Source organism: Pelecanus crispus, chromosome 9, assembly GCF_030463565.1.
Source record: "Pelecanus crispus isolate bPelCri1 chromosome 9, bPelCri1.pri, whole genome shotgun sequence".
Classification (NCBI taxonomy): domain Eukaryota; kingdom Metazoa; phylum Chordata; class Aves; order Pelecaniformes; family Pelecanidae; genus Pelecanus; species Pelecanus crispus.
Genome location: NC_134651.1, coordinates 35,182,360 through 35,204,031, shown reverse-complemented (window position 1 = coordinate 35,204,031; position 21,672 = coordinate 35,182,360). Strand labels below are relative to the sequence as shown.

General features: G+C 50.6%; 1 protein-coding gene across 1 annotated transcript in view; it reads left to right on the top strand.

The window, feature by feature from the left end:
- Window positions 1-14,272, top strand: part of ASTN2 (astrotactin 2) — a 363,040-nt gene extending 348,768 nt beyond the window's left edge. The window contains 3 exon segments of the mRNA XM_075716105.1: window positions 5,992-6,092; window positions 7,346-7,529; window positions 14,035-14,272. Coding sequence (XP_075572220.1) covers window positions 5,992-6,092; window positions 7,346-7,529; window positions 14,035-14,272 — 523 coding nt within the window.
- The last annotated feature ends 7,400 nt before the right edge of the window (window positions 14,273-21,672 follow it).

Here is a 21,672-nt window from a genome sequence, read left to right as displayed (position 1 = left end):
CAGAGTCACCAATAAGCTAAGCTGCATTCCTGTGGCTTGTGTGGATGGGCTGCTTTTTATTTTGTTTGATGTCTTTTTTAAATTGTCATGTTTTCTGAATTGGGAATGCTTGCACTAAACACACACACCCCTTTCCGTGCTTGCCCAGACTGCTGCTGGCAGGCAAGCCCCGCTCCTGCTCCATGGCCGTCAGTGAAAGAGTCTGGGAGGCTTGGCAGGAGATGTACGAGTCTATGGTGGGGGGACAGGGGTGGGTGGGTGCCCAGTGGCTCCTTCGACCACGCACACCCTGTGGCATGCAGCTGGGGGCAAAACACCCACAGCTCTGCTCCACCTCACAGCATCCCTGGGCTCCCGCACCTTGCAAGAATAGTCTTTCAGGGAAGCTGTTTGTGTGAAGCCAGGAGCAGCCAGGAGATGCTGAGATGAAGGTCCATTGCTGCTCACCAGACTGATGCTCTGCTGTGAGTATTGGGACAAAGAAACACACACACCATCTCAGCTTCCCCACCTCTGGGCTGTCTCCAGTGAGCCCCTCACCTTGGTGTCTGGGAGCTGAAGGTACTAAAAGACTGGGGGAGGACAGTGTTTGCTCATGGGTCCCCCGAGCACAAGGGTGTGTGCAGTGCTGGGTACGAGGAGTGTGTTCACACCCATGTGCATTTGTGGCACCAGTCCTGGCTGCTCTGCTCTGCACGTGCCTGAGTCTGGGCACAGCTCGAGCCTTGCCAGCCCCGGGTCCCTTGTGCCCAGTCCCTGTGTTGAGATCACCGGGGAGGGGGGAGGCAGGGATTGCCAAGAGCTGGTCCATTGAGGGCTTTTAAACAGAGGCCTCCGAATTGTTTTTCAGCTGGAACAGGAAGCGAGAAGGGCTGTCAAAGCAGGGGTGTGATGTGTGTGTGTCAGCACGCTGGACCAGCCTCAGTGGCGCAGCACTGGTTGCATGCAAGCCCAGAGACCCTGGGCTATGCAGAAGGCACAGATAAGCTGTGACCGACCAAAGGGTGATGGCAGGACATGCACATAACACCAAAGTGATGCGACCTCAGCCAGGTCAGGATTTGTGTTTTCGTGCTCAGCATCATGGGTGGTGGTACCCACGCTGCCAGAGAAGAGACAATCCATTGCACCGTGTGTGTGACACTGGCCAGGTCTGCCTTGTGCCAAGTTCCTGGAGCTAGCAGCAAAACAGAGTCTCATGGCCGCAGGAGCAAGGCACCAAGCCCAGGCTTATCATCCAAGCTCAAGTCAAGTCCTACTGGCAAGAGCATCTTGTGGTTACACCACTGCAGAAAGCATGAGATTTCTGCATGATGCTGGACTCTGGAGCAGCCTTTCTGCCCTGTCCCCCATTTATGTGATGCAGGGGTCTCCTTAGAACAGACAGGGTTTGCCACACAGTCATTGCTTTTGGATGCAACCAGCTACCTGTAGGCACCCGGTTACTTAGCGTGGGTGTTTGGCAGCTGCAGGAGTGTTTATTGGACTCCTTATCGGACCCTTTTCTGCAGCCCAGGCAGCCCATTTGTGGTACAGCATCTCATCAAGCAGCTGCAACAAGCCCAAAGGCTTCAGGAAGAGCAGTGCACAAGACAGAACAGAAATGCCTATGGTATCTCTGTAGGATATAAAGAAATGAGCTGCCGAGCCAAGGAAGGTCAGATGCAGAAGTCCTTATCTCCCTTCCCGCAAATAAGGATCATGAGTAAAGCACTCAAACATCATGAACATCATGAGAGGGAGTTAAAAAAACATGAGCCAATGTTGTTGTCTATAAATAAATAACATGCTCTGGGGTTTCATTCTCAGCTTTACGGTTTTGTGCCTTTAGAATTTTGTATTTTGGGTTCTTCTTTTCTCTGCATTGAGAAAGGATAGAAACATATTTTTCTTTTCTTTTTTTTTTTTTTTTTTAACACAATTGACAATCTTCCACAATCATTGGATTCCAGGAACCGAAGCTTTAACACCCCCCTCCGCTTTCTCTTCCTCCCTCAAGAAGCATCTTGAGCCTAGTGATAAAATCCAGGCTTCAGCCAACATTGGGTGGGGTATCTACGAGGAAGGTGTTGTTGACATTTCATGAGGCCACATGTTAATTGCTTTCTATCTCTCTCTAAAAGTTCCTTTGGGTCCCAATAGGTTTGAATTTAGTAGTAAACATTTAAGCAGCATTACTTTATAGGAGTTCATGTGTTGTGTTTTGCTGCAGAGGTGGCAGCGTTTCCAGGCATTGGAGGGGCTAATCTCTGCCAAGACCATATGTGCTTCCAGTGGTGAAATGCTCTTTGGAACCTCTTTGGGCAAAATATATCTTAGTATTTCTAGAAAAGCAACTGTTCATGTATGATCTTACTGAAGGCACAGGTGAAAAAGAGGGTCGGCTGTGAGGCAGTAGCAGGTAGTCCCAAGCTCCTTTGGAAGGCACAGGTAGAAGATGAGAAAACATCGTGGGAAAAGTTTATTGCTAAACAAAACACCTCCAGGTTATGAAGGAGGCTCTGCCAGATTGTAGCTACCATATGACATTCCAGGTTGTCTGATGTTGTTTCATGCACCAAGTGTGGGTCTGGGGCCTTTTTGTTTCCGGCTTTGACTCTACCCCAGAGATCCTCTGCCTTGGGAAAAAATGCTCAGAACCACTTTTTGGCCTCATTGGGGTTTTTTACAAAATATCAGGGTTGGCATAACCATGTGCAGCTCCATCATTGATGGTGGGGATGCTGCTTGGTTTGGTTCTCAGCCCAAAATGCTGCATGTAGATGTAAGTATGGCAGGAGGATCTCCACATAGCATTGCAGAGCTAGAATCCAGCCCACCACATGCTCTGCGTAGCTCCCTCCCTCAGTCATGCTCGCTTTCATTTTCCATTTATTTGCTGCACAGACATCCCCATCCCTCCCATGCGGTGGTGGTCCTTCTCCTCCCGCCGGCTGACCTCTTCAAGCCCTGTTGGGTCCCAGGCTGGTCCCATCCCTGCCGGAGGCTCCACGCCTGCATCTGCCAGAGGTTTCTTTTAGATGCAGCAAGCAAGATCTGCCTGTTAATGCTGCAGATCTTTGCACTCTCTTCTCTTAATTGTCTGTTTCCGGGAATAAAAGAAAAAATAAACCCCAGCACTCTGCGCAGTGCCATTAACTGGCCATAAAAGTGTTTTGCCGCAGAGAGGCTGGGTGGTCAAGTGGTTTGAGAACAAGATTGGAAACCGTCATCTCCCGAGTTTCCAAACCGTTCATGTCACTGAGCCTCTCTGGGGCACGATGCTTCACCCCATACGTCTCTGTTTACCATAGATAAAACAGAGCTATTAATACTGCTGCACTTCAGGGTGATCTTTTGGACTGTAATCAATGTTAAAACCTTCTGAGATCACTCGCTGGAAGGAGCTAGAGAGGTGCGGAGGGCTACGTACTGCCGGGACTGCCAGCTTCCACCAGAGCTGAATTTATTGGTGCTGATTCCAAAACATCTCGTTCAGAGTGAATGGAAATGAAAAACTTTCCTCTAAGGTTCTTGAAAGAGGACTGGTTTCAGGTGAGGTAAAGCAATTGTTTTCTCAAAAAAGAATTTTTGACCAGATCAAAATCACTTTGATTCTGAAGTTTTTCCATTTACATTTTGGGTTTTTTTTTCTTCTATCAGCTGAAAAAATGATTAAATGAAGGGCTTGTTTGTTGATACATATTTTTTAACCCAGGCCTGACCAGTACCAGAGCTCTTGCTCTTGGCAGCTGAGTGACTTTGTTTCTGTGTGTGCTGGGCAGAGGGGAAAAGTGCAGTCGAAGGGCTAATGCAGGTCTTTAACATCACCCAAAAGGGTGGATGTGCTTTAACACCCTGCCAAGCAGAGGTGCTTCTTCCTGACCCCACTGGTGATGGAATAGGTGATGTGGGCACTAATTGCCAAATATTACAATTGTGTTTTGATAAAAGTCTGCTGTTTTTCAAGGAAAGTGCTCTGGCACTGATTGCCTCAGAGCTAATGGAGCCTTACTGACTGAGCCACTATGGGCAGAGCAGAGGTTACACATTAGCTGTGCTCATCCATTTAAAAAGAAAACACAACAACACAGCCGCTGTGGCTAAGCAAGTGACCCCAGGATGGGGATGGAGATCAGCTCGCAGCAGTAACCTGCTTGTTAAGCCCTCTTTACTGCTTGTTGTGCTTATGCTGATGAGCAAGAAGAGCGTTGCCCACTGCTGAGCACCTGGGCAGGCAGCAGGACTCCTGGGGTCTCTGCCCAGCTCTCCTGTTGCAGAGTTCCTCATGTTGCTGGGGCTGAGGTCCCCTCACCCAACACTGTGTGCCCCTATTGCTGTTGCTTTCTGGACCTGGAAAAAGGGGGATTCATGCTGCCAAGCTGCAGAGACACATACCTTACCTGCTCACAGCAAGAGACTCCTTACGCACCTTGAACTCCTCGTCTATTGAAGGGAGGAGGAGGGATGGCACCTCTGGGATGGGATGCAAAGCCCTGAAGATAGACTCCTGCCCTGAATTTGATATTACTCTATTGCTCTGTTGCTGTCCCTTAATTATAGCGGGAGAACAGCCTGTGTGTGGTACTTGTGAAGTTGCACAGTGCGGACATCCTTCCTGAGATGCTCCCACTCTGAGCAACGTTCCTTGTAAATTAAGGAAAATGATGTCATGCCAAAGAATTAAATAGCATCTCCTTGGGTGAGCTCAGCATGTTCATCCCCTGCATGCCCCAGCTTTGTGAAAATGGGAGTTGTCCCTACACACAAGTGGGTTCCTTGGCAGTCTGCTGGCATCCTTTCAGACAGCAAGTATTGTTAAGGAACTAATGCTAATTGCTTGGAGAGACTATGGCCTGTGCTGGGAATTGCTACCATGCAAATGTCAGCTCTTATCAGCTGCATGTGGGGTGCGCAGGGCCAGCAGGGAGTAGAGAGCGGGGCTGGCAGTGCTCGTGTGTGGGATGAGGAAATTGCTTCTGTCCCCGTTAAAGATGCTAAGGAGTTAGGACCATTCCTTAAGTAAACATACCTCAGGGTCTCAATCCCCTTTAAGCTTCAGCTGCTTTATGGTACTCTGCACTCACGTGCAAGAGCTGCTTGGTTTTACCTTAGGATAAGGAGAGGGGCTGTGTTATTTCTTGGGAGCTGGGTACCCTGCCACCAGGCATCTCAGACCTCCGAGGGGTTCAAGCCACCCCCTGCACTTTGTCAAAGCCAGCTCGAGTTTCTGTGCCTGGCTCAGAGTGAATAAATATGAACTGATGCCTTTTGGGAGAGTGGACAGAAGATTGTCATCCCTGCTGCAAAGAAGCATTCTCATTCTGGATCTTTGATATTCTGACCAGGACTCTGAGCTCAGCATCCTGAGATGTCCCGTGCAGCCACAACCTGTTTATTCAATGCTTCATCCGACACAAAAGCCGATTTCACTGGCAGATGCTCTCCATTAGCTTCAAGTGGGAAATCATTATTCCCACCCTTTTACCAACCCCACCCTGGTGAGGAAATGAGGGAGAAAAACAACCTCAAGGGCCATTTGTAGGATGTGTACGAGCTGTCACTTGTCAGCACAGGGCCCGCTTACAGCAAGAATTACTGCTCTGCTCTCAGGAGGGCCAGAGAGGAGCCCGGCTTGCAAACACCACAACATTATAATGTTTGCATCAGCACATGGCAAAGCAACCTGAGATGTTTGCATCCTTTCGCAGTCACACAGCTGCAGGGTGCAGCCCCCCAGGGCTCCCAGGGACATCGGGGGGAGAGGAAATGCAGCTCCGCAGATGCTGCGTGGGGATGCTGTGGCCTGTCCCCCTGGCCCTGGATCCTTTCCCTGGTGCTCTCTTGGTCTAAGCCCGAGATCGTCTCACATCTCCTTGAAATGCCAAAACTGACTGATAGGAGCCTGGACCACATTTTTCCTTTCTCTTGTGAAGGCCGGTTCCCATAACAACCTGGAGGTGTGGGACTGAGGGATAAAGACATTATTTTCCTTTTCCTTCCTGCTTCCAGATTTACCCTCTACGCGGTAGATACGCGAGGGAGACACTCAGAGCTGAGCACGGTCACCCTGAGGACAGCCTGCCCACTGGTAGATGACAGCAAGGCAGAAGGTCAGTGTTCAGGCACCACATTTTCCACGACAGAAGACATTTCCTGCTAATTTTCCTTTTCCTCTCTTCATTGTACTCCTGCAAGCCCCTCCAGTCCCTCCTCTCCCAGTGTGAAGGCTCCTGTAAATTCACCCACGACCACAGGGACGTTAATGTGGGGAGGGGTGAGAAATTGCAAGAGTGTCCAGTAGCAAAGTCCCCTTGGCTGGGCAGATGGTGGCTCCCGCGGTCCTGTGCCACACAGTGCCACGGCATCCTTGCCCGCACACAGCCGTGGGAGTTGGTAACACGCGTTCGACTCACATCCCGTGGAAAAAGAGCAATCTCTTCTTGCAGAAGCGAGAGGCAGCCCTCGCTGTGCAGGGGCAGTGAGCAGTGTAGGACATTGTTGGCTTCGGGTGTTTAAAAGGATGCTGGTGACAGCTGGTTCGTTTCTGAAACAGAAATACCGATAAAAGCCCAGCCACTTTTGCACATTTGCATTTTCCAATTTTGAAACCAATCCCACTTGTTCTTATGCCCAGAACGCTTGGCTGCTTTCAAATTTAAAAAGATTTCCCTAAGTGAAAGGTGAGTTACCTGTTTTCTTTCTTGCTTGCTTTCTATTTTGAAAAGCACACAAAAGAAAGTTTTGACTGATGCTTTGCTCCATGTTATTGATAAGCATTCCCAGGAAAAATGAGCAAATGGGAGACTCTTCTTTAGGAAGGAAATGGAGTTTTGTGCATTTTTCATTTCCAAAAAGCGATCCTTTTCTACAGCAGAGAGAGCACCCTCTTGTTTAATGCATCTGAGCTGCTCTAGTAGATACCCACAAGGATGATGTGCTGTATTTCTGGCTCAAGTAGCATCTTGTTATCAACAGTGTCATATTCTTCCTACCCTTTAGGATCAGGAAGCGGTACAACTGCTTTTGTTTTGGTGAATTAGGGAAGAGCTTGCCTGCCCTACCTGGGACAACAAGGCTGCGTCTGCCTGTGCTGGCAGCCCTGCTCCTCTCCTCCTGTTCCTTCATGGAGCATTGCTGGAGTCTTTGGGGCTGCTCCACTCATGCAGGACACTTGCTGCAGGATCAGCCTGAGGAACTGCTAAATGCTCCCCACGTCACTAAACCCTGCTGCAGGCAGCCCCAAGGGACTGGCAGCCATCCCAGATGCCCACCCCTCCTGCCAGCCCTGTGGAGGGCTTTGCTCCTCCTCCTGTGTTAGCACCTTCTGGCTGTTCATTAATCCCATCCCCCTCATCCTTTCCAGAGATAGCTGACAAAATCTACAATCTCTACAACGGCTACACCAGTGGGAAGGAGCAGCAGACGGCCTATAACACACTGATGGAGGTCTCCGCTTCCATGCTCTTCCGAGTCCAGCACCACTACAACTCCCACTACGAGAAGTTTGGAGACTTCGTCTGGCGCAGTGAGGATGAGCTGGGGCCCAGGTACCTGTCCCTTCCCTCTGTCCTCCCCTGCCCCGCCACCTGGAGCACCCCTCTGCTTGGCCACTGAGGAAGTGAACCTCATTGCCTTCTCCTCGTAGCTGAGAGAAGTTCCTTTCTGGTGTTCACCAAGCTGTCCTGCCCATCCCCTGAGAGTCCCAGGTGCCAGTCGGTCTTTGGATAAATGTTTATGGGACATCTAGCAGCTGGATGGTCTTTGGATGAATGCTTGTAGGACATCTAGCAACCAGCCTGAACCAGGCAGGTGATACTGCAGATGAGCTGAGTGTGTTGGAAAAGCTGGGGGGGTTGAGGGGCAAAGCGTGTAAATTAGGCCTGGGACATAGTGAAGGATGCCAGCAAGTGCACAGCACCTCATCTGTTACGCAGATACAGCTTTATTGATGCTCTGAGGAAAGCTAGGAGAAGATTGTTCTTGAGAGTATAAAGAGCAACCTTTCCAGAGGGACTGCATCTGCAAAACCCCAGCATACAGTGAAAGGGGTGGTAAGACTCAGAGACATCACAGCTCAGGACTAAGAGGTCCATGGACTACATGGGATCCAGGGGGCTGGCAGTGTCCTGGCAAAGGCCAGACTGCCACCCAGTCCCTTGGGAAACACTCAGCAAGAAATGCTCAGAAGTAGCCGTATCCCTCTGGACATCTTGAGAACTCTTATAGGATTCAAATACCCTTGACTTGCTTTGAAGCTTTTAGAGACATGGTTCATCCAGCATCTTCATCTAACATGTTATTCTCTGAGAAGCTGAAGCAGAGGAAGGTGGAGGAACAGGGTCTTGCAGTCCATGAATAATTGGAAAAGATTTTCCTTCTCTCATCCCTGCTTCTACCTGCTTGCTGGACAGAACTGAGGCTCTGTCCATAATACTGGGATGACAGCTCCTCACAACAGTTTACACCCCTCCTGGACATAAATCCAAGCTGGCCTGGGGCTTGCCCTCCTCCAGAGATGACCTTGGTCATAGTTTCTTTGGTAGTTCATGAGCCTCTGGCATGGAGCCACTCTCATCTTTCCCACTGCCTTCCTCCTTCTTTGATGACACTCCAGACTTGTTTGTCCTTTTCAATTGCTCCTCTCTATATAAATCACTGGGAACCATCAGCCTCTTCTTACGCATCCTTATTTTGTCCATTACTTGGGATCCAACACACTTGTTGAAGGATGCCATCTAGCCTGATACCTGCATCAAGCCATGAGATTTGCAAGGTAACATTTAAATTGCCCGTATTGCCCGACTCTATACCAAGCTACATCTGGAGTCAGTGGTCAATTCGGCTGCTGTCTGCCTTCCTCGCCAAGCCAGATGAGCTCCTAGCAGTGCTTGTGTGCCCCTGTTCTGTACTTGAGAAATATGTGACTTACAGCCAAGGAGAAGTATCTATAAATGCCACGGCAGCCGGTGCCAGGCTCTTGACAAGAGCGAAGCTCTGCCGACCAGCCTTGCTTCTCAGGGAGCTTGGACAGAAACAGAGGCACTGACGTAGCGGGACGCGAGTGAGGCTTTGCCAAGGGAGGCCATCTCGTAACACGATTTTAATTGACAGACTGTTCTCCTTCCCAGGGAGACATTCATTTTCGTACCTTGAAATGTTTATCAGATGAGCCTCAGCTTCACAGTAAATGTTCGCTCATAAAACTGAGCGACAAGAGGGAAGTTGATTGCCTCCGTGTAATAAATACATCACACTGGAGTCCTCATGAGCCCAGTTTCCATGAAAGCCACAGGTTACTGCAAACAGCTGCTTGCGAGAAGACACACTGACAGCCAGATGTCCCAACCAGACGGTTTACATTAAGGAGACATTAAAAACTTAGCTCATAGGTGGCCCTAAACCAGGACTTTCTGTGGTCAGCAGCATCTTGGCACCTGGCTTGCCTCATCCTGCTAGTCTCCTTTAGCAACAACAACCCCTTTCCTGCTCCCCCCATTCCTCTTACAGACACCAAGCAAATCTCACAGTGTTAATTTGTTCCAACAAAACAGAAGAATCTGTCTAAACCAGTGAAGGTTTAATGCTACTGTGCATTCAGACCTTTGGATCTGTGCAGCCAGAGTGCTTCCTGACACAGCAACAGGGAGATTTCTCTATTATTTTCTCTTACTGTATTTTTGGGACAATTCTTTTGACCACTGCAAACAGAGCCTGGCTTTTAGGAGGAGGCAGGACAAATAATTAAGTTAAAATCTTCCTTCAGTGCCCCTAATTGTGGCTACCAGCAACAACAGGGTCAGCATGTGGCATCAGCCCAGGGTTCACAGCCTCTCCTTTGCTCGAGCGAGTCACCCAGGCAGGCAGCCGGGACAGCCGCAGGAGACGAAGTGCATCTCCAGAGCAGCTGCCTTCTGGTACCGAGGGGGAATGCAATGTACTGATGGGAGGCTGTGATAAGAGGCCATCGAGTCCTGGACTCATTGTCCTCTCAGACAAGGGTCTGGCAGACCCAGGTCAGTTCTCAGTAGAGTGCAAAAATCTGAATTTATGACAAAATCACCCCATATGGGAACACAGCAGCCAGGCAGCCATCCTATCCCCACAGTGGTCCCAGGAAGCTCATCCTTCCCTCCAGCCCAGGTATCATTTCTTATAGAATCATAGAATCATCTTATTTGCTTCTTCATGCTGGTTCATTCTTCTTTAGCACCTTCCTCCTAGGTGAGATAGAGCAGCATTTTGCTGGCTCTGGATACGTTTTCATCCCACACCAGCCATCAATACTGGCTCTGGATATGTTTTCATCCTGCACCAGCCATCAAGGTGAGTGATTGCTGTCCCCTGTGCGTCTGGGGGACCGATGTCCCTGCAGGAGCACACCCAGGGCTGGGCAGAGCAGGAGGTAACGTGTCTCCTGCTCTTGGGCATGTCCTTGCAGAACTGGGGCTGGCACCCAGGAACCTCAGTGCCCTCTGTCCCCTGTGCAATCACTGCACTGCACTCCCTTGCCCTGGGGCTGCTGGTTCATGCACGAGCCCTTGGAAAGTGCCCTGGCAGCAGACACCAACCCCCCTCCCCTTTCCTCTCCCCCACCATGCCACGAGGTACCGCAGAGGGAGGCAGCCGCATAGAGCCGTCACTATTTTTAAATCCCCCCTCTTCATCATTTATGACTGCGGCTGTGACCTCTGAAATCCGTCACATAAGTGGAGACCAGAATCAGTCCCTGGCTGGCGCCGACTTAAAACAACTGTCCCGGCGGTGGGCACGTGGCAGGTGGGAGGGCACCGCTGGCTCAGGGGCATGCCCCGGTCTGGCGTATGGGGTGAGGGGGAAGGAGGCTGCTTCATCGCTTTGGGGGCTGAGAGCTCGGGGTCTGGCCATAGGCAGCCATGAGAGTGACTCCCCCCTTGCTCACTCCCCTGCCGTCCTCTCCTGATTCCTACCCTTTAATAAGGCAATAAATTACCATTTCTGGCAGGGATGAGGTTGGTCAGCATTTAGGAAGATTTCATTTCCAGTATTTGAAAAGGTGGTCGTTCTGACCCGACAGCCCTCCACAGGGAGCACTTGGGTAATACCCAGGGCTTGATTTATGGTGTTAAATTGGCAGCCCAAGAACTGCTCCTGTAATTTATTACCCAGCCTTCACCAGAAACCTCTCTCTCTTTCTCACGCCTCCCCTTGCCCGCTGTCTCTCTTTCTCCTAATTTTTTTTTAAGAGGGAACAGCTGACAGCCAAAAGCTAAATCTAACATTTACACATGACTTCATTACCCCACTAAAATAAATGACTCAAAGCGGTGAAACCCATCAAAACCAGAGCTTTGGCACCAGACGCTGAAAGCGAGGGGCCTGATTCTCTGCCTCCCCATCACCCTGTCTCCTCCTTGACCACAGCACAGTGTGTTTTCAGCATCCTCATAGGGCCAACCCATCGTGTGCTGCATCCCACCCTTAAACATCGATACTTTCCTGGGGCCGACTGTATCAAGCACAACTGCAGGTGCAGCAGGTGTGTGGAGACCAGCTCCACAAGGGGCACAGCACGTGAGATATTAGCAGGTCTGGATGGGTTGACTCGTGGACTTCTTGCCACCTTGAGCTGCTCTTCACACATAGGAATGTTTGCCTGAATAAGAGACCTGAGTATGTATCAGGAAGCAAGGACAACATGGTGATTTTTAGCAAAATCCAGAAGATCATGGAAGTATGGTGGAGCAAATAATGACAATGGAAAGGTAGAGAAGGCCAAGGGAAATGGAGGCAAAGGAATGAGCAGGTTGAGCAGGGGAGAAGCGAGAGGTGGGTGAAGAAAGCTAAGGAGGGGAGGAGAAAGGTGAAGTGGTGAGAAGGGAAGAGAGGAAGAGCTTGGCCAGCAGGCTTGTGTAGGTGGGTGCTGGGGAGTCCACCCCTTGTCTAGGTTAGGGCCAAGTCATCGTTCCCCACCACTGGGGTTTGCCTGAAGGGCTGGTCATGGCCACTCGTTGTTACTTCCCCCTTGCTATGCCTGGGAAAGGCCTTGTGGCGAGCTGGAGTGGGAACCTATCTGAGGGAAACTCCATGGGTTGCTTGGTTGGTCTTTGGATGGACAACTTCCCCATGTTGGCCCCCATGAACACCTACACCAGCACAAGCAAATGGGCAGGGACAAGCTGGGGAAGGGGCAATAGCCCCTTTTGGCAGTACAGGTGATTTAGGATAAATAAGGGTGATGGTGGAGCTAAGTCCTTAGAGAGGTGATAGTTATCCTTTTTGAGGAGGAGGGTATTCTGGCTAAATGCTCTCCTCCCGAGCACTGTCAGCTCACGTAAAAGTCTGTCCTATGAGCTGCCTGACTGTGGACCCTGTGCTTGCTCAGCCCTCCCTGAAAAAAAGGGGAGAATCAGTGCAGATGATAAATAATTTCTTGGCATTAGGATGGGTGAGCACTGGAAGGGTTGTCCGCTCTTGGCTCTAAGAAGAAGTTAGACAGATATTCATCAGGGCAGGTTGATCCCAGCAAGGAAATGACACAGATGATGCCTTTTGGTCCCCTCCGGCACAAGTGACTGTGATTTGCTCAAGTTTGTTAACTGTAGTGACAGTAACTACAGACTTTGATTTGCTGCTGAGCTTAGCTTTAATCAATCAGTCTTTACTGAAAGCATCTAATGCCATCGTAGAATTTCATAACTTCCTAGTGGCAGGCATCCAGCAGCGAAGGACCTGTTCCTGGCAGTGTGTCAGGTCTTGACATGCAGTGGGAGCACCAGATGCTGTAGAAGGTCGGCTAGCTACTATGGAGAGTAGCATGAGTAGGGGTATTCTGTCAGAGCTGAGCAGAGCTCAGCCCATGACATCATTATTATACATGTGTGTAGCTAACAAGGCTCAAATTGCCTAGTCAGGCTTGTTTTTATTGATTAAATCGATACACGGATACCATGTAGTGTTGTCCCAGAAGGGCCAACTCCCTTTGCGCTTCCCTTCCCGTGGAAAGACGACCCTGAGCCCCGGAGGAGCAGGGAAGTTTTCCATGTGCAGCCCTGGAGGAGCAGTGGATTCCTACAGCGTTTCATCCACTCTTCCCACCTTGGAGGGAGAGGTCTGTAGCCAGCTGGGGATGCCGGCATGCTCTCTTGCCTCCTGCTGCCATCTCTGCCCTCTGCTCTGGTGCTGGGGTGACTCTGGCCAGCCCCTCCCCAGCGTCCCATCCCTGGGTGCCTGAGGGTGTGCGGCCACATCGGGCTCCCGGCGCTCCCCCCCGGCTGGGAGTCACAGCCTGGGCTGAAACACCACTCAGCTTTCATAATCAAATAATCCCCATGTTTATGCCTCACTGACTGACAGTGCTGCCCCTGACATATCATTATCGGGAATTTACATTCCTGCAGGAACTGCGAAATCCCCTAGCCCCGAATCCAGAGCTTTCCTGTGGCACCAGAGGGAGAGGAAATAGTCTGTGATCTTGAGACTTTCAGACCGCTGAAGTAAACCCTCTTCCCCTCCCTTTGTTTGATTTAGCACTTTACAGACTCCCACGAGGGGATTCTTGGTTTCTTATGGGTTTATTTTGTTTTGTCTTAATGTGTTGTGCTTTTATTCCTCGCTCTTCTAGTGTCAGTCCTTTTGGGCCATTTGCCTCCTGGAGACTTGGGAAAACAGGAAAAGGAGGGCTGGGCTTATCAGTCAGGAACAGTGAAGTGCTGTGGGTCTCACCAGGGTGCACGAGGGCCAGCACATGCACTGGAGCCTGCCAGGAGCACATGGTGCTGGTGGTGACCATCTGGCCAGCGGCAGACAGTGTCCCCAGGGCACCCAAGCTGCTCTAGTGGGTCAGACCTGGGGTCCCTCCAGCCCCATTGACCTGGTGCTGTGAAACAGTAGATACACCCAGAACTTTTGGCCAAAGCAGAGCTTCTCTCCACCTGAAACATTGTCTTAGGCAACAGGTCTTGTCCGTTCTTGTCACAAAGCAGAGATGGTGGTGGAACACAGGAGTCCTGGCTCCTAGTCTCCTCTTTGCATTGCCCACCCTGCTCTGTCTCTGTCTCTGTTTGTCCCCTCCAGGAAGGCACACCTGATCCTGAGGAGGCTGGAGAAGGTCAGCAGTCACTGCTCGACCCTGCTACGCAGTGCCTACATCCAGAGCCGCACCGAGACCATGCCCTACTTGTTTTGCCGCAGCGAAGAAGTCCGGCCACCTGGCATGGTCTGGTACAGCATCCTAAAGGACACCAAAGTAACGTGCGAGGAGAAGATGGTCTCCATGCTGCGCAACACGTATGGGGAATCCAAGGGGCGGTGAGGGAAGGTGCAGGCCTGGAGCTGTGGGAGGCAAAGGGACTCTGAGGAGTCGAGGACTCATGATGTGCTGAGTGGCTGGTGGGGTTTGGGGTCGGGTGGTGTTCGGAGGGGGTGGAAGGGGACAGCGAGGCCAAACAGGACTTTCTCATGCAGATGGCAGAGAAACAAGAAATCAGCAAGTTGGACTTTAGTTTCTTTTCCTTTTTTTTTTTAATTTTTCAAGAGAAAAAAAAAGAAATTGCCTAATTTGACTCAGCATAAAAGCCTCTCCTTTTTAATCTTTTCTTACTGAATTTCCTGGACTACACGCTCCAAAACCCTGGAAGGAGGAGATACCCGCTCGAGGCCAGGGCCAGGCAGAGGGGAGCTGCTGGGTGCAGGGTGACCCCCTCCCTGCCTGCCCTGCCTGCCCTGCTGCTGAGCAGGAGCTGTGGGGCGAGGGGCCCCGGTGCCGTGGTGGCCGAGGACACCAGGAGGAGGCGGCGCGGGTGGCCGGTGACACCGCGCTGCCAGCAAAGGTCCCGGAGGGGGATGCCAGGCAGGTGCCGGGACGCTGCAGGCAAGCTGGGCTTTTGCACCACTGAGTCGATGGACCGGCTCCGTGCGCAGCCTTCGTTCGCAAGGCTCCCGGCAGCTTGTTCTGTGCATTAAAGATTCATATTAAGTCCATCTTTGCTGCCTCCTTGGTGTTTCTTCCTGACACTGTCTCACTGCCTCTTGGGCATTTGTAGGATTTCAGGACCAGAGAGGGCATCTGATGGCTGTCCCTGTGCCGGGATGTGGCTGAGATGAGGGGCCGTATGTGGAAACCGGCACTGACCCCAAGAGCTGGATGCATGGAGAGGAGGGGAAAGTGCATCCTCTTTGCGTAGGGTCCTCTCCCTCCCCGACATCCAGCTCAGCCACCGGCCCCGGTGGGAGCTGGAAGCATGTGGGAAAGCCCAAGAAGGAAGCCAGGGGCTAAAAAGACACAGAAAATCTGGTTTCTTTTACTGTCGGTTGTGGGTCAGGCTGGCCTGGGATCCCTGTGGGTAATGGATTTCTCAGCCTGGTAGCCAAACCAAAAAGTGCGAGAGGGTGAGCAGAGGGGGAAAAAAAAAAATCAGATCAGCTCAAAGCTATTGCTTTTTCTTTTTAAAGCAAAACAACGAACCTGGAGGGGGAAAAGGGAACAGTGTGGGTTGAATGAATCAGTTTAGCCAGCCCAGAGCAAATAGTTTTGTTTAGTTTTTCAGGTTACTTAACCCTTCAACATAAAAGCAAACAACCAGAAGGTGAGTTTCAAAATGAAAATGTTTTGAAACCAAACAAAGGTGAAGGATTTGATGTGGAGGAAGTTCAGCCAGAGACCTTTTTCTTCTTGAGCTAAACCTATTTGCCTGATTTGCACCCAGTCAAATAATTCTGATCATTTCTCCCAAACTACTCTTCGCCCCCGCCCCTCTTCATTTGTCTCTTCATTTGTCTTGAGCCACATTGATGTTTCACATTGGGAAGGCCTCCAGTACCTGGTCAAAAGTCCCGCTGGAGTTCACAGAAAACTTTGCCTTGACATAGCAGCCTGTGGAGCAAGCGCCAAAGCATTGCAGGTTGCCCGAGGTCTTAATGTTTAAGCTAAATCCCTTTTTCTGATGGAGAGGGAGAGGACAGTGACACTGAGGGATCTGGGCTATGGCCCCTGCATCACTGAGGCTTGTACAGCACTGAGCATGAGCACCATGGAGAGACCACGATGCCACAGCACTGCTGCTGCCTGTTAACCATCCCTTTGCCCTTCGTAGGTGGCTGGTGGCCATGGAGTTTGGTTGTGGGGATGAAGGAGATGACCGTGACTTGCTGCAGATGAAAGCAGACTTTGCATTTGCTTGGCTGGAGCCGCCGAGCCCCGGCGCAGGTGTCAGCACCCGTCCAGCACCCTGTGCACCAGCCAGGCCTGAAGCAGGACTGTGAGCCGCAGAGAGACCGGAGCTCACAGATCTTGCACTTCCCAAAATAGGAGACACTGGTGTGGGAGGAGGCGAGACAAGATTTGTTCAGTTTTGCTATTGTGTAAAACAAAACACAGCAAAACCCTTGAAGTGCAAATGTGCAGGCTTCCCGGCCGGTGCCCAGTCTGGCGTCTCTGGTACCATGGTGTCACACCGAGCCGCTCATTTCATGTGCTGCCATGACACAGTATATGCACTCCTGGGCGGGGAAAACCCCTAAACATGTTTTTGGAGCCACTGATGCAGATTGACCAGGACCCGTCCTCCCCTCCCGACAGCCACAGAGCGGGCAGTGGCTGCACTGCCCCGCAGGACAGGTCCCCCCGAACGCTCAGCAGGACACGGCACACGCTGAGACTGCCAGGGCCAGCAGCAACCGCGCAGAGCCTGGCTGGGCCCGGCCCGACGGCCCGTTGCTGCTAACGCTGGGTGCACCTCCAGGTGCTTTGGAGCCATCTTGTTTTCTCAAGGCTCTGGCCCACAGCTGTGCCTTTCCCTGTATTTTACAAACATGGTGTTTTATTTTGTTTTTGTTTGTTTTTTCTCGGAGATGATTCATTTCTCTTGAAAGCTCCGTGCAGTGTGTGCTGTGATGGGGAGCAGCTCTGCGGTTTCACTGCAGGCGAGAGCTGGTGTTGACCAATCTGACGCACAAATTGCTTGTGTTTTCTGTAACGCTGCTGACGCGACTGGAGGTGATCGTAGGTGTGACGGGGCTAATGCTGCTCGTGGGATTCCTGACCATCATGAGTGTGGTGCTAGGCGTTAGGAATAGGAGATGCCAGCCAAAATACAGGGCGGCTGGCTGGATGCACGTTTTTCTCCACTCTGATACAGGGAGCTCCCCCACAGTGGTATTTTTTGCACCTGGGATACCCATCCCAGCAGCTCCTCGGCAGAGCTCAGGGGAAGGGGCAAAGCCCACAGCATGAGGCCATTTTGCTGCAGACAGTGATGGAAAGGAGACCTTCAACTCTGGTAGCCCTAACTTCTGCTGGGAACAAAACACGAGCAGCACAAGGACAGGCTGGCTCTCCCCCGGCTCCATGCTGCAGCTATGTCTGATGCAGAGACCAGGGGCTTAATTCTCGCTGCTTACCTTGGAAGGCTGCTGAAGATTTTCGCTTTGCATCCTTGGTGAGGCTGGCTGTTGTGTACGGGTACATATACAGAGCGAGTTGTGTGTAAGCCTGTGTTAATATGTACACAGCAGGTGGAAGAGTCTAGACTCCCAGGCAGAAAGGCTGCAGAGTTTGACGGCTATTAACCTGTCAAGAAGCGCACCTAGCTCCCAGATCAAAGCCAGAAGAGCCTTTGGCCGGTGATGCTGCTCGGCGCAGTGTACCCAAGCCAAACAAAACCAAGGAATTCATCGAGGTTACACATCCTCCAGCATGCAGCTGAAAGGAAGGGTCTGTATTTTCTCCCTGGAAACTTTGGAGAATGTAACCCTCTGGCTTTCAAGATAAACAGTTGTAGTCACAGCCTAGCAATGCTGGCAGATGGACCCGTGCCCCGTAGCGTGTGTGCGCGCGCGCACCACCACCAACCTCCCCCCCCCGACCCCGGCATTCCTCTGGCTCCCTTAGGGAAAAGGGATCCTTGCTCCAAAGCAAGTTGCTGCTGCTCCAGGAGCTGGTTCGTCTTGCCAGCCTGTACCCCCACTTTGCTGTGCCACTGGCCAGGCTTTGGCAGACCAGGGGGCAACACTGTCCTGGGTGCGGAGAGCACCAAAGGGTGATGAAACATGAAAAGTGAGTAGGGCAAAAAGATGCCATCATCCAGGTTTAATAGATAAACTACCCACATCCATTTGCAAAGCTGAAATTATTTGCCTGATGGCATGAAGCAGGGATGGGTAACCTAGCATCAATGGCTCCTGGACGGAGTCACCAGCTTTAGGATGAGTTCAGGTCAAAGGGAGCAACCTCCATGTGCCTTTGCAGTGAGTGCATGTGCAGGTAACAGCATCAGTAGAGCAGTCATGGGTGCGTACAGGCTGTCAGCTGCTCCCTGCGCAGCCTGGCCCTACTCCGACTATCCATGCGCCCCCCGCACCGCACACCCCATAAACTCCAGCTCAGCACCAGGAGGTGGTTTCTCAGCAGAGGCTGCTCATCTTCACCGTACATGTGTTCACACTCTTCCTTTTAATGAACATATTCACTGCCACTTTCAGCATCCCTTGAGTGTCCCAGTGGGCACACACCCTTCTTAAGGGCACCCCAGATCTGCCACTTGTTTGGCAGCTCAGAGCTGGTGACAGCCGCAGGTCCTCTCCCAGGGCTGCATGGGGCTGTCCCCTCCCAAGGAGCAGAGTGGCCCTGAACAATCCCCATTGTCCCCACGGCCATTGTTCCCCACTGCCCTCGCCCTCATCCCTGGCCAGGCTGTAGCTGGCACGGTGCACAGAGGGGCTGATTGTTTGGGTTGCTGTGCCACTGATGACACACCACTTTGGGACAGCTCCTTCCCACGGCAAAGGCCTCTGGAGTCAAGTGCTGCATTTGCTCCTTTATTTTTTTGTTTAGTTTCTGCTTTTCCTCTTTTTTTTTTTTTTTTTTTTTTTTTTAATTTTTGCTTGGTTGGAAGGCTCTGCTGAGTCTGGGGAAGAAACCAAGGGAGTGCCAGAGGCTGTTCAGCATGGGCAGCCCAGGTCTTCTCCATCATGGGGGGTGCCTGGGATGGGCAGAGCCTTGCAGTTACACTAATGCTTAGCCATGACAATGCCCTGTGCTGTGACAGATGCCTCGGTGGCCTGCCAGCTCACATCTTGTTGCGCTGGGATGGTGCAAACTGCACCTTGTACCTGCTGAGCCAGCTGCTCCAGAAGCTGAGCACCACCAACGTGAATCAATTTGTGCACTGCAAGATGCAAAGGAAAAGGTTTCTGTTGTTTTTTTTTTTCTAAGCACACATGGCCTTTCTGCTTCCCCCAGTGTTGGTGGCCATGACATTAAGACAGAAGGGACCGTGGCTCATAGTCCCACCATGGTGGGGGGACATGACCTGGGCAGCTCTGGCCCTGCAAGGGCCATTCACAGTGCTGGGCTGGGGCAGGCCAGGCTGTGCCCAAAAGGCTCTCAGCAGCTCCCGGGCACCAGGAGCTGCAAAGGCTTCGAGGACCAGTTTGAGTGAGTATGGTGTGCTTCAGCTTTGGCATGTTGTATGGTGCTGTGGTGGGTGGGAGGCTTTAAATGCTGGGGTGGAAAGTTCGAGCATTGAAGTGTCCATGAAGTGTGCAATAAGGATTCCTTTTCCCTTCCCTGCTCCTGCCCACCCTCCCGTCACTCCAAGCCTGTTTAGCAGCCACTGTGGCATGGACCCTTCGTGCCTTATGGAAATGCAGCAGTGTCAGGGCTCGGGAAAGACCATGGTATTAGGGTGACATCTTGAAAAGAGCCTGCTTATTTGGAGCACATCTGTGCTACAAGGTGAGTGCCCAAAGAGAGAGCTGGGCTTTGAAGTTCAGCCAGAACCATCCCCATATTTCAACTTTCATCAAAAATGCCAATGGACCTGAAACATAAATCAGTTCATCCTTGTGGGCTGGATGATGATAAAGGGGAGCAGCAGCGAGCTTAGATATGGGCCTCTTAGGCGTCTTTAAAAACCTATACAAGTGGGGGAGTGATTTATAAATAGGTAAACTGGCAGGTAACGTCTTAAGAATGGGGTGGGGGGTGGCTGGAAGTGACCATGTTGCTGGTCGGACTAGTTTTTCATTCATCATAAGTAAAGCAATCAAGAAGTTATGAATAACTTTTTATCTGCAAAAAAAAATTAATTTTGTGAAAGCTGGTTTTAACCACTAACAATCCTCCCCAGGCCTGAGACAATTCAGCCAAAAGATTCTCAAGACCTTTACATCTATTTTGACACAGTATTGCCTCACTTGTACTTAAAAAAAAATTAAGACCCTGGCCCTTTGGCTGCATTTTATCAGAGAACTTAGGCCAGTTGTTGACTTGAATGATGTAGGCAGCTGTTATTCCAGTTCAGGGCAGAAACATCTGCCAGCATACACACCTGAACGTTCATCTGATCTTCAGATGCTCGTGCTTACATGGAAAGAGGTTTTCTTTTGTACTTGAAAGTAGTTTCCTTTATATTCCAGTCTTGCTACAGAAGCTTTTTTTAAGCCTCTGTGTCTTTTTGTCTAAACGTTCAAAGATGTTAACAGCTTCATTTTCCCATTACCACAATTACCAATGCCATACTTGTTTGAGAAGCTGTGGCTTTCAGCTGGGAGATGAATTTGCCGTATGAATTCAGAGCAATTTCCCTGGCTTTCATATATAATCAATGCAGTCAGCTCCTTTTGATTTAATGCAGCCAACAGGAACTGCATCTAGTGTCACAAGTGCCTTGCAGTCACTTCGGCACATGGGTCTCTTGGAGACACTGGTGGCCCGGTCTGGGTGACTTTGAATGTGTCATGAGAGTCTCTGGGCTGGTCACCACACAGCAAGGTGACTGGCATTATTGCTACAGGGCTGAGATGTTAAAGCTGCCTTCCTTGCTAGCTCTCAGCCAGACTTAAGATTTGCTGGTGGCCATGAGCCCTGTTGCCATCATGCAGGACAGTGGCTTCAGACCTTGCTCAATGCATGTATTGATTTTTTTTTTCCCTTTCCCTCTCTTTAGTGATTGATTTCCAGACAGACATGTAAACTGGACATAGAAACTGTTGTTTTGACTGTGCATTTCAATTGATCGTGCTCAGGTGGTTGTGCACATGCGGGGGGAACAGAGCTGAACGTAGCACAGCAAATGCAGCCCAGCCCAGCAGGAGCGAGCTGCCCACTGTTCGCTGGCTTTATGGGTTGCTCCCATCTTAAGGTCCTTATTAACACTTAATAGATAGTTCAACACACAGCCAATTGATTTGTATATTGCTATAGACACAAACCATTTAATACATTGTTTATGGGCTTTTTTATCTACAGTATGTTCTATTGATAGGGCTGTCTGTGACACGCTTATACCCTATTAATAATGCATTGACTGTAGACAAAGATGGTATAGAAAGCATGATGCACTCTTGCTCTTTCTGTCTCTCCTTGCTCAGTATATTGCATTGGATTTTGACAGTTAAAATGCTAAACATTTTTTTACTGACTCACACCAGTGTGAAAAAAAATTAATTTATTATCATCCTTCAGTCTATTGCCCCCAAACTTCCCATGGATTGTGTGGTGTGGAATTAAGTTGTTGTTCAATCCACAGACCATTTATGTACTGTAGTATTACTGCCACACTTCTAAAGAGGGCCAAGGTGGTACCAGCCAGTACCATGACTACATCAGGATGGCAAATGGAGCTAGCTGGCATTATAGCCCAACGCTGACTAAAGCAGATGCAAAGGGAAATGTGTAAAGGAAAAGCATAGCTGGTATTTAACAGTCCTACC